The 13,821-nt window shown below is 41.9% G+C and overlaps 1 protein-coding gene across 4 annotated transcripts in view; it reads right to left on the bottom strand.

Moving 5' to 3' along the window:
• Positions 1–1,482: 1,482 nt before the first annotated feature.
• TPK1 (thiamin pyrophosphokinase 1) overlaps positions 1,483–13,821 on the bottom strand; it is a 797,936-nt gene continuing 785,597 nt past the window's right edge. For all 4 annotated transcript variants that reach the window (XM_069730167.1, XM_069730170.1, XM_069730168.1 and 1 more), the window contains one exon: positions 1,483–2,009. In XM_069730167.1, the coding sequence (XP_069586268.1) occupies positions 1,879–2,009 (131 nt within the window). In that variant the 3' untranslated portion in view covers positions 1,483–1,878. The remainder of the gene's footprint in view (positions 2,010–13,821) is intronic.

The raw sequence follows: 13,821 nt of genomic DNA, 5'->3' as shown, positions 1-13,821 counted from the left end.
AGGATGTTCTTAAACATTTCCCATTTATTATCTGTATTCTTATTTCTGAGGATATTGTCCCAGTCTACCAGATTAAGGGCATCTCTAAGCTGGTCAAACTTTGCCTTCCTAAAGTTCAGTGTTTTTGTGACTCCCTGACAAGTCCCCCTAGTGAAAGACAGGTGAAACTGTACAATATTGTGGTCGCTATTTCCTAGATGCCTAGTTTCCTCTCCTTCAGACCCTGGGAACCATCAGGATACCTTCCGATACTTGGTGTCCCATTGACTTGTATTGGTATCGGAAATCGGTATCGGCGATATCCGATACTTTTCGGGTATCGGCCGATACTATCCGATACCGATACTTTCAAGTATCGGACGGTATCGCTCAACACTAGACAGCACAGGTTTCACGAACAGGTTATGGTTCAGACAACACAGGGGACTTGGCAACTGACTAGTTGCACAACACTAACTAAATCAAGGGGAGCATGCCTTATATACTTCATGCCTCCCAGCTAATGGCTGGGGGCATATCCAAACCGGTTTGGACCCACAGAAGCGCTGGGATAGGTGCAAATGACTGTTGTCCTCCTTCACTTCTCGGCTCCCCCTGCATGTTAAAAGATTGTCCCGCCACATGGAATAAAGGACATTAAGCTTTCTTAAGAAGAAATGGTGAATGCTGTTTGTTTTTTCAATATTAAAGTTTCACATTGTTTGGCCATTACCAAATTTTTAAAATGAACATTTTCCTGAGATCTATAAACACACTTTTAACTTTACCCATTAAACTCGCAATATCTTTTTCAAACCTATCACAGCAATCTGAAATTAATTTATACGAGTGAGACAGCCAAAATGACAAACAATCAATTCTAAGTGGACACAAAGAGGATATACTGGTCTCCCATACGTTAGACCGTACCACCTTATTAAACACCTCACATGGGCTATTGACTGGTGCAGACAGAGTATGTCCTAACCTATAGAAAACAAAGCTTCTACCTAGTATCACTGCATACTTTACCATGGGTCATATCCTCTTTACCATCCAACCTTAAATCTCACAGCAGGGTGACTGAAAGTTGTTGTGAGCACAGCAGACATAAGTTTGATTACTGACACATTTGAGCTATCTTCTGGCAAACAAAGATGGAAGGGCAGCTAAACACATCTATACTAATAAAGGACTGTCAGGATTAGTAATGGGGGTGTCTAATAGACAGCTTTTCATTACTAACACCAGGGCTTGATGCCAGCCTGAATTTTTGACAAATCACAGTTGGTATTAACCCCAAGCGTAATTACCCAGATGCCAACACACCAGTGCAATTGGAAAGAGCAACGTGCCGTATCTAATATAATGTTCAAATTCTGGGGTGACTGCGGGCTGGTGTTCTTATGCTGGGAAGGGCCCAATATCCATGAACCTTCCCAGTCTTATAATATCAGCTCTCTGCTTTATTTTTGCTGGTTATAAAAAATGATGAGGCCCCCACATGTTTTTTTCATTTATTTATTTATTAGGTTAATTCATTACAGTAAGCTATACACACAAGGCACTAATTATATATTCTATTCTGGTACATGTCACACGGATGTCACATGGATGACACACACGTACACAAGTACATGTACAAGTACACGGACATACAATACTGATTTTTCCAGTACTGGTAAAATCAGGACGTGTGAAGGGGGCTAAAGAGTAACTGCAAGCGTTCTGAGACTAGATATAGACAGACAGATGAATAGGTAGTTAAAGATCAAACTGATAATCTTTGGCCATTATACTGCTTCTCTTTCTTAAGAACTTTGACAGGTACACTTGACCTTTCGTCACCTGCAGTGTTATTCTTAGCTGTGCTCCTGGTGAGAAGATCAGTACTTGTCTTCAATCATCATTTGTTGTTCTTATGCCCATGGTCCATATCAGAGGACTGTCAGTTTCCACCGTAACGATTCCTGTGCCATCATAAGTGTTTGATGTGCTGACCAAAGTTCCAAACCTCAACACTCCAGCGGCTGAAACATAAGAAAGAAATAACTTTGTAACTCTTGACTTTTCCGTACTTTCAGTAAAGAAAAAAAAAAAGTTTTTATTTTCTCTATAGAAAATGAGTAAATTATCTGTTTCTTAAGCAGCTGAGTTAAAAGAGCACTTCATATTATCAGGAATGGAGAAAATGTTCCACATGGAGCTAACTGCTCATGCTGTGTTCTTGTATGACTGCCCCTGAATGAACAGGACATTACATGCTGCTCTCAAAACTTTTACCATAATCTTTACCACAGGAGAAACCTTCACAATAATAGAGATATTATCTAGTATTGTAGCTCAGCTACAATTACTTGAATGTGGCTGAGGGTCAAAAAAATATCCCCAGACTAAAATAAAACCTAAATTTTAATAAGCAAGAGTGAAGTTAGCGATATGTAATACGAGTCTATTGTCTTGTTTAGAAATATTTTTTTTTTTCTAGATGTTCATATCTTCCAGTGACTCCCAAGTGTCTAATGAACTGTGTGATGTGTAAATGTCTCCCCCATCCTGCTTTGTAGTTACTATTAGGACTAGTGATGAGTGAGTGTACTCGTTGCTCGGGTTTTCCGAGTATTTGTTAGTGCTCGGAGATTTTGTTTTTGTCGATGCAGCTGCATGATTTATGCATGCGGGGGTTGCCTGGTTGCTAGGGAATCCCCACATGTATTCAAGCTGTCTAGCAGGCTTAAGTCATGCAGCTGCATTGACAAAAACTATATCTCCTAGCACTAACAAATACTCGGAGATCACCCAAGCATGCTCGGGAAAACCCGAGCAACGAGTATACTCGCTCATCACCAAATAGGACATGACTTCTACCTCTGACACTGTACAAACCATCTTCTCAGCTGTAATTCAGAGTGTAATCTCAGGCAACAAATGAGCTACACGTTGGGACCATGAGTGTGGCGTCCAAGTATGTGCCATTGTGAAATATGTTTTGATGGCTCCTGATATTTCCCTAACTATCAGAATGGTTTATACAAACAATGCAAATTTAATATAGTGTGTAATTAAACAATAAGAAGGTAAATGAGCAAGAACAAAAATAACAAGTAAATCATATTCAAAATATTGCATCAAAACGTTGGAACGAGGACGATGGTGCTAAACCCACAATAATAGGACAATTTATAACAATAAAAATATCTCATCTTTTTTAGTTTATATAAAAAAATTGTGGAAATAAAGCATAGGTACAGAAAAATGGCAAGATGTAGCAACAGGATAGGACTAAGACTACGTTCAGATGTTCAGTATTTGTTCAGTATTTTACATCAGTATTTGTAAGCCCAAACCAGGAGTGGAACAATCAGAGGAAAAGTATAATAGAAACACATAACCACTTCTTTATTTATCACCCAATCCTGATTTTGTTTTCCAATAATCTTTATTGGTTTTATAAATTTTATAACGGGGAAGGGTAAAAGGAAAAACCCCATATAATATGGGGAAAAGAGAAAAAAAGAAGACAGGTATACATACAGACATTCCCGTAGGTTTACACAACACAACTGTCGCTTAATATCAGCACCTGAAATAGAAACTCCAACAGTGCTCGATACAATTGCGTATGACATGAAATTAAATGTATGAGTATAAGTATGAGAACCTGTCAAGTCTGGGAGCACCTTAATGTGACCCTAAGACTGGCTGGAGGGCAATGTTTGGTTCTTTTTACTAAAATAACAAGTGGCATAAAGGTCTTTTCAAGTAGGATGTATATTTGATGTACACAGAGAAGAGGTATCGGAAGAAACAGCAGAAGATGTCAATCCTGTTCTTTTCAGAAAGTTAATTCCTTCCTCCGGAAATGAGAGTGAACAATTTTGAAGCGAATTTCACTTGTAGATTGGAAGTCTTTGTCCATTGGTAGGGTATTCCGGCGTGTAGAAGTTCCCGAGTGGTTTGAAAGAATGATTTTCGTTTTTGTAGGGTATCTTTAGACAAGTCCTTGAAAAAAGATAAGTTGCTGTACGGAGATGGAAGGTGTTTTGAGTCTCTTGTCAGTATAAGGAGATTGTTCTTTACCCCTGTAGGATAGAGGAACACAATGACGTCTCCAGTAATGTTTGTAGGGAGAGAGAGTGGCCTTTGGATTCTGAAAATCTTCTCGATCAGATTTTTTCCTTTGTTTTTGGGTAATAAGTGAGAGATCATTGAAGAAATATAATTTTTTAACTGTGAGGGCTGGACCGACTCCGGTACTCTCTTATTTTTATGTTATTTTTCCTTTTGAGGTCTTCATAATTAGCCAAGTAGTCTCTAAAGAAGATGATGTCTTTTTGGTTCCTCTCCAGAGTCCGAGAGTATGTGTGGACTATGAGCATGGATACAGGGCGAGGTCCGGTAGTTTTTGTCTAGAGAGTCTGTTATTTTTGAGTCTTGAAGAGGGGCATCAGGGGCCTTGGTAGAATTTAAGTTAGTTTTTGACTATAAAATGTAGTGTATCTTTAAATAGCTTCTTGATAAAAGATTCAGCGGCTTTTACTGTATTTGATTGTTGAAGGTCAGATATTTTAGATTCGTATCCACTTGTATTAGTACCCTTTTCCAAGATGTTTGCAGATGTTAAAAATGCTCTGCAGATATTGATCATAAAGCTCTCAGATGGGTAGTTGTCAGAAGCTGGCATGTTATCTATTAAAGAAACATTAGGGATATGGTCCTCAGGCCCTGCATCCGATTTCTCTTGACCCAAGTTAATTTTATTTGGCTGGAATAGCAATTTTCCTATGGGCTCATAAGTCTCGTATTCAGTAGAACTCTCTGAGGAGGAATGTTGGGATGAATTTTTGCCTGAATCTGTAAAATTTGTAAAGTCACTGTCCACATAGTCAGAGGTATCCGTCATTTTGGTAAATTCTTCTGAGTGGACACTTTCTAGCCCCTCTGATGAATTAGAAGAATCATCTGTATCATGGTTTACATCCAGCTGTTCCTTTTGATCTACTGTGTCGCTATTGTTTTTGTTTCCTGGTTCAATAGTAGAGGTCAAATTAGGAAGTATTTTTTGGATTATTTCTTCAAAGCTTTTAAAACAAAGAAGCATGGTTTCTTCTAGTATAGATTTTTGTTGTGACCGTATTTGTTTAAAGGGGTCACTTTCTGATGTGTCAGAGGACTGGTCACAGCCATTCCAATTTGTTGATAAAGCCCCTTTAACAGATGGGCTTCTACATAGTTGCCCCTTATTGTCAGGGTTTTCATGAGTTTCCCCTATGATTTTTGGGGTATCAAACAAAGGTTTAAGGGTGGCACCTCTCCTCAATATAGGAAGAAGTTGTGAGGCATTTTATAACTGTAGCAGTGTTCCAATTGCTATTCCACCACTTTGTAGTGGCAAGACTCCCTCCTCCCTAACTGTCGCCGCATCAGCCGCTTCACCTTCTGTAGTGTAGCTTCTGCATAATTGCCCCTTATTGTTGGGGTTATTGTCTAATTTCCCCTGTGATTTTTGGGCAATTATATGAAGGATTAGAGGTAGCACACCTCTCTGAAGCAATAAGAGGCTGAGCGGCGCTATATAGTAGTGGCGGTGTACCATTCGCCGCTTCAGCTTCACAATACAGCTGAACACCTCGCAGAGGCGGGACTTCCTCCTCCCTCACCGCTGCTGCATCAGCCACTCTGCATGCTTTGATGTCGCAAGCAGCCGGCGGAGGAATCATGAGGCCACACCGGGTCTCGCTTCCCAGCCCCCACCGGACCGAGTCGGTCCTGAAGGACTTGCCTGGTGTTAAGGTAAGGGACAAGTCCTGGGGTCCTTCCTTCCACAGCGTCGTGGCTCCCGATCTCACCACAAACTCCCTGCTCTTCCCCTCCTTTTCAGCAGGTAACGGTGCCACGGGGAATGCAAGGGTTTTTGCTGGTGGCAGCGCTGACATCATCCGGCATCTCACCTCCGCAACAGCCGACGACGATTCAGCACAGCCGTTGGTATTCATCTGTCTTGAATTCCGGTTGTCTGGGGGAACATCTGAGGTCCTCCCCAACACAGGAGCAAAAGGGACTTTTCTCACATCTTTTACTGGAAATTTCTTGGCTCCAGCTCTTTCTGTTCCATGGGTGACAGAGACCCTGAAGGACTTTCCTCTCATGTTTGCCTGTGTGGCGGCCATCTTGATTGGAGGCCTTGTTACAGGCTGAGAAGCTGTAGTGCTTGTTGTCCTTGTAATATCCGCTATATTCTTCATTTTATTTGTCGTAGATTAGGACCAAAGATTTTCCAAGCCTATAGATCTATAAGTTCTACTTTTTGGAAGCCAAAAGTAGCTCAATATAGGGGATTATTCGGGAGCTCTGTAAAAGAATGTCTGCTCTGTCCCCTGCAAACCACACCCCCCACCCAATCCAGATTTTGGCTTATAAATACTGATGTAAAATACTGACCACATACTGAACATGTGAACGTGTCCTAATAGTTATAATTGTGGTAGAAACAGAGGACAGAAAAAGTTACTGCCTACTAAACAATAGCATAATAAGCTGTAAGTAATATATACAAAGAAACCTGTCATAATAGCGAGAAAAAGAAATGTATCACATACACATAATAAATCTGTCCAATCCCAATGGAATGGTCAGCCCCGATGCGCGTTTTGGCATCAGGCATTGTCTAGCACGATGTCTCATTTCACCCCTTTTTGATGCAGACTCATAATGGGTACAACACAAACACTTCACCAGTGTTGTCTCTATTTCAGGTGTTTTAAGGGCAACATGACACCTGATCCATGGGCAGCATCTATGAGACACTGGCTGGTATGTTTGACTCTGAAGTTAGACGGTGTTTAAAAAAAAAACATACTGCAAAAGCCAGGCAGCTTAGGTATCTAAGGCTGGTTTCACATTTGATTTCACGTTTTTTTGCATGCGTTTTGACGACGCATGCGTTGTTTCTATGCTTGCGTTTTTTTGCGGAAATGCAACATGTAGTAATTTCTAGAGGCGTTTTTTTGCCGCAAAAAATCGCATGCGTTTTTTTGCGGCAAAAAAACGTAATGCTGTCTATATAAACGCATGCGTTTTTAAACACATGCGTTTGCTTGCGTTTTTAAACGCATGCGTTTTTATAGAAAAACACAAGAATACACACTGATAAGCCACCCCCTAACCCTAAAGGGATCCTAACCCTAGGGATCCTAACCCTAACCCTAGGGATCCTAACCCTAACCCTAGCTATTTCTGTTTATAGTGGGTTTTCTAGTTGATTTTGATGATTGGCAGCTGTCACACACTTCTCATCATGCGTTTCAAAAACGCAAACGCAGGAAAAAACGCATGTAAACGCGTCAAAACGCCGCGTTTTTTTACCACATGCAAAAACGCATGTGTCTAAAAAACGCAGCGTTTGCACGCGTTTACATGCGTTTTTTCACCACATGCGTTTGCATTAAAAACACTGCGTTTTTAAACGCAAATGTGAAACTAGCCTAACCGATCAACACAATATTAGGTCAGCTTCACAGTCCGTGGTTTTGAAAAATCTTTTTACTGCTTTTTTATTATTTTAATTCAGTTAAAAGCTTCTTTTGACAGTACAAGCAAAAGTTATGAGAGTTCAGAAATCTCATACCCCTGCTTGTCTTTTTTTTCTGACTGAATTTAAGAACTGCAGCATTTTTAAAATCTGCAGCATTTCAATTCTTTCACCGTTTTTGCAGCTTTTTCTTACGGATAGAAAACAATGAGAAAGTGCAAAAAATGCAATGCGTTTTTGGTGAATAAATCTAACTTTATTACACATGTACTGTATACAAAACACGTAATCCACACCCCGAAAAAACAAAAAAAGGTTACAAAACCACAGCTAAAATGTGAAAACTGGGTATTTTGAGAGCAGTGTTTTTACTACCAAGAGAGTAAGTTTTTGGCTGCAGAAAAACGCACATAATATATAAAATATCTCCTGATGAAGAAGCAAAACGTGCGATGGGGCTGCAGGGACAACGTGCAAACACTAACATCTTGTCATGTAAGTGCCATTCATTACATTCTATTTGCCTGATATGTCAGACTATTAGGAACACTTTTATCCTTTATACTTCTATTGGCATTATTTAAGTTCTAATCATATTTCACACATATACTTTTTGTATTTTCTGGCCACATGCAAAACGCTGCCCCTGCTTGGTTAGCAGCAACCTTGTTTTATATTTTTCTTTTTTGGTATCTATTTTTTCTTTGAATAATAAACCTTTTATTTGCAATTTATATTGTCTTTTCCTTATGGTGTTTATTTGCATGTGAACCTAGCCTATGAGATATGAAAATATGAAGGTATTCTTGTCACTATAACATTTTCTATGGGGTTAACAGCAATGTGCATATGAAACGAAACAACTCCCATGTGTGGATGTAGGAAGGAGAATAATTATTGTACAACTCATCCTCAATGCTGGAATGTATATAAAGTTCTCATTAGCGTGACAAAAGTTGGGGAGCTAATCCAATTGGATTGTCCCATGTCCGTCCATCAGGATCAGGACTAGGACTCGTACGTATAGGACTCACGTCACAGAGGCAGAGAGGAGTCAGTCCATGACAGGAAGTAAATAAAGTATGGAATTAATTAAATGTCCAAAGTGCATGTCAACCAATCATAGGTGCTCAAATAAAACCACGCTTAAAAGCAGTTCAAGCAGTATGACCTACAAATTCAGGAAACTAATCAGCTATTCTATTGTTTAATAGTGGAGCAATGGGACTAATCAGGATGACTAATCTTTATAGCCAACCCTGTACCTTCCACTACTTGAAAGCACTTTTAACACCAAGAATGGACCGGGACTTGGTGTTAAACATTTTCAGTATCTGCGCAAAAGGTACTTAAATCAAATACTGTACATTCCTCCTCCGTGATTTTGAAAACAGCTTTCATAAGCAAAGAGGGTACATTTATGGCGCTTCTGACTTAAGTACCTACTGGGCCATCTGATTGTGCAGGCGCTGGGCTATATGATTGTGCAGGCGCTGGGTCATCTGATTGTGCAGGCGCTGGGTCATCTGATTGTGCAGGCGCTGGGTCATCTGATTGTGCAGGTGCTGGGCCATTTGATTGTGCAGGCGCTGGGCCATCTGATTGTGCAGGCGCTGGGTCATCTGATTGTGCAGGCGCTGGGCCATCTGACTGTGCAGGCGCTGGGCCATCTGATTGTGCAGGCGCTGGGCCATCTGACTGTGCAGGCGCTGGGCCATTTGATTGTGCAGGCTCTGGGCCATCTGATTGTGCAGGCACTGGGCCATCTGATTGTGCAGGCGCTGGGCCATCTGACTGTGCAGGCGCTGGGCCATTTGATTGTGCAGGCTCTGGGCCATCTGATTGTGCAGGCGCTAAGCCATCTGATTGTGCAGGCACTGGGCCATCTGACTGTGCAGGTGCTGGGCCATCTGACTGTGCAGGCGCTGGGCCATATGATTGTGCAGGCGCTGGGTCATCTGATTGTGCAGGCGCTGAGCCATCTGATTGTGCAGGCGCTGGGCCATCTGACTGTGCAGGCGCTGGGCCATCTGATTGTGCAGGCGCTGGGCCATCTGATTGTGCAGGCGCTGGGCCTTCTGATTGTGCAGGCGCTGGATCATCTGATTGTGCAGGCGCTGGGCCATCTGATTGTGCAGGCGCTGGGCCATCTGATTGTGCAGGTGCTGGGCCATCTTGGGGAAGGTTTAACATGCAATAACTGCCCCATCTTAACTAAGGACAAATACGTGAGCAGCCTCCCGACCTTTCATGGTATCAAGCAGTGAAAGGCCATGGATTATCGACAAAGATTAGTGGTCCTGAATCGTCTGATTACTCGGTACTATGCTGTGGTCATTTAGTATTGGGTTGGTAAATTGTTCAATGGGCGGGTGTTCATTTGTGTCTATATCTTTCAGACTAAGGATTAGCTATTCTCATAGGTCGTAACTGTTGTGATTCTATGGGGGAAAGTTATAGTTAGTCAGTTTGGACATTTTCTGACCAGCCTCATTGATCTGATGAAGTCTGTGTTAGAGTGAAACATTTGGGGAGGCTAATTTTGTGCTTTTAGCTTATAGTCAATCACTATAATATAAACTATAGCAGCTATATGAGAGAACAAGTAAGCAGACTATCTATCTATAATCTGTTGCTGCAGAGATTAGGGCAGCAGTGTAGCTACTGGGGGAGCAGAGGATGTGTTTGCCTCGGGTCCCATGCTGTGAGAGGCCCACCCTGAGCTTAGCTACTTTTAACTGCATTAGTCTGCGTAGATTGCCGATACAGTTAAACTCTCCGGCAGAGCAGGGAGGCACAATCTCTTTGCACTGCCATGCGGACACTATGGGGCCTGGTTCCAGCAGTGCCCCACCCCTCCCCTGCCTGTCATCACAAGTTCAACTGTATCAGCATGCTGGAAGCCGATGCAGTTGAAAGCATGAGGGAGGGAATGTCAGCCGACGCTTCCTATCCCATCATTCTCCCTCCATGTCTGACGTCTCAGCACAGCGAGCACCATTATATCATTACATGGCACCCTCTGTGCTGAGATATGCAGGTGCCTCAAAAGAATGCTTGCTGTAGAGAACGGAGCAGCAAGTGTGTGTATTGCATTTTTTATGAGGAATGCATTATACTGTATAGAGGCCTATGGGGAGTGCATTATACTATATTGAGACCAATGGGGAGTGCATTATACTAAATTGAGGTCTATGGGTAGTGCATTATTCTATATAGAGGCCTGGTTAGTGTATTATGGAGGCCTATTATGGATGCCTATGCAGAGTGCATTATACTATAAGGAGGACTATGGAAAGTATATTGTACTATAGAGGCCTATCGGAAGCGCATTATACTATATAAAGGTCTATGGGGAGTGCACTATACTATATGGAGGCCTATAGGAAGTGCATTATACTGTATGGAGGCCTATGGTTAGTGCACTATACTATATTGAGGCCTATAGGAAGTGCATTATACCATATGGGGGCCTATGGGGAGTGCATTATAAAATACAGAAGGCTATGGGGAGTGCATTATGCTATATAGAGGCCTATTGTAGAGTGCATTATACTATAATGGAGGCCTATGGGGGATGCATTATACTATATAGGAGGTCTATGGGGAGTGCATTATACTGTATAGAGGCCTAAGGGAAGTTCATGATACTATATAGAGGCCTATGAATAGTGCATTATACTGTATAGAGGCCTATGGGAAGTGCATTACACTATATAGAGGCCAATGGGGAGTACATTATACAATATGGAGGCCTATGGCGAGTGCATTATATTGTATGTTGGCCTATGGGAAGTGCATTACACTATATAGAGGCCTATGGGGAGAACATTATACTGCATGGAAGTCTATGGGGAGTGCATTATACTGTATGTTGGCCTATGTGGAGTATATTATACTGTATGGAGGCTACTACATAGACAATCATACAGTGTGTTTATTACAGTCAGGTGACCATCATACAGTGAGGGGGCCATCATACAGTGAGGGAGATAATGTGTGGTCTTTTTACAGTGTGTTGGCCATTACAAAGTGTTGGGGCAATCAAACAGTTTGGAGGCTACTACGGGGGTCAGTATACTCTGTGGGGGGTGCTATACAATGCAGGAGTCACTATACTGTGTATAGGAGAGCATCATACTGTATAGAGGGATGCTTTATAGTGGGGAGACTCAGGATATTTTTAAATGTTAATTGGGCACTTATTGTTATAGGGGAACGCAAGTTTATTGGGACTGTCAAAGCGGCACACAGAGGGCATTATTACTTTCTAGGGGGCAATATGTGGGTTCTATTTTCTAGGCCCCTTTATCAGGGCATTAATATAGATTTGTTTTACCATCTAGAGAACATACAGTACCACACAGAAGGAGCAGAAATAGGGACACATATATACGTACACACCGCATATATCAAACCAAAACACTATTACCACCTGAAGTAACAACCTAGGCATTGTGACATTTATGATGGCCTAAGATAAAATTTACTTGAACAACAACGGGAGTGGACTAGTACAAAAGGAGGAAAATTAAGGCAGAAAAAAGGGGGGGAGTAAGTGGAAACCACTAATAAACATTGACCATATATGCATTTAATGCTTTGGTCATCTCAGGTGCAAATACATATATGTACAGTGCACTAGCTTTAGACAGGTGTGGAAAAATGCTTCATTGTAGAAATGCCTTAAAAATAGAAGTGTTAATAGTTTATTTTTATCAATAACAAAATTCAAAGTGAATAAACAAAGTAAATTTAAATCAAATCAATATCTGGTGTGCTCACACTTTGCCTCCGAAACAGTATCAGTTCTTCTATGTCCTTTTCCACAAAGTCAGGGATTTTGCAGGATTATAGTGAGAGGTACGAGTGACAAATTATATATGCCAAACAGCTGATAATGATCATCATTTTCATATGTAGGATGAAACTCAGAGGTTAACTGAAACAGAAACAGCTGTGGAGAAGACTTAAGGTACCTTCACACATAACGATATTGTTAACGATATCGTTGCTATTTGTGACATAGCAACGATATCGTTAATGAAATCGTTCTGTGTGACAGCGACCAACGATCAGGCCCCTGCTGGGAGATCGTTGGTCGCTGAGGAAAGTCCAGAACTTTATTTCGTCGCTGGACTCCCTGGAGACATCGCTGGATCGGCGTGTGTGACACCGATCCAGCGATGTCTTCACTGGTAACCAGGGTAAACATCGGGTAACTAAGCGCAGGGCCGCGCTTAGTAACCCGATGTTTACCCTGGTTACCATGCTAAAAGTAAAAAAAAACAAACACTAGATACTTACCTACCGCTGTCTGTCCTCCGGCGCTGTGCTCTGCTCTCCTCCTGTACTGTCTGTGAGCCGGAAAGCAGAGCGGTGACGTCACCGCTCTGCTTTCCGGCTCACAGACAGTACAGGAGGAGAGCAGAGAAGCAGAGCGCAGCGCTGGAGGACAGACGGCTGTAGGTAAGTATCTAGTGTTTGTTTTTTTTTACTTTTAGGATGGTAACCAGGGTAAACATCAGGTTACTAAGCGCGGCCCTGCGCTTAGTTACCCGATGTTTACCCTGGTTACCGGCATCGTTGGTCGCTGGAGAGCGGTCTGTGTGACAGCTCTCCAGCGACCAAACAGCGACGCTGCAGCGATCCGGATCGTTGTCGGTATCGCTGCAGCGTCGCTTAATGTGAAGGGGCCTTTAACACTGGGTGAGGAACAGCCAAACTCTGCTACAAATGTGAGGTTGTGGAAGACCGTTCCATGACACACGTCATACAACGCGGCGTGACGGAGAACATCAACAAAGGCAAAAGGTAATTAGTTATACTACATCAGCAAGGTCTCTCCCAGGCAAAGATTTCAAAGCAGACTGGGGTATTGTGATGTGTTTATTAAGCTCTTTTGAAGAAGAACCAAGAAAAGGGCAACGTTGAGAACCGTAGATGAAGTGGTCAACCAAGTATACTTAGTGCAGCAGACGGAAAACACATTATGCTTACTTTCCTTTGAAATCACGATGAAGCTTGGGAGCAAATAGCACAAAATAGGGTTTTACTTGTGAATATAAAGTATACCAATGCTCACCTTATATTGTTGCAATTGAAACAATTTTAAAGAGTGTACCAATCCACGGGTCACAGGCCAGAAGATGTAGTGAGGAGATGGGCAGCTTTTCCTGCTCTGCTGGTGATGTCCCATGAACAGAATCGAGAGATGACTATGAATAAAAGCGGTTTTATTTCGTGATGTAAACTCTTCACATTTCCAGGTTATCCAGACTCTTCTTCAGGACACAACCAACCACAATGAA

The sequence above is a fragment of the Ranitomeya imitator genome, chromosome 6, assembly GCF_032444005.1.
Source record: "Ranitomeya imitator isolate aRanImi1 chromosome 6, aRanImi1.pri, whole genome shotgun sequence".
NCBI lineage: Eukaryota > Metazoa > Chordata > Amphibia > Anura > Dendrobatidae > Ranitomeya > Ranitomeya imitator.
Note: the sequence above shows the minus strand (reverse complement) of the source record. Positions and strands in the feature narration are given on the sequence as shown.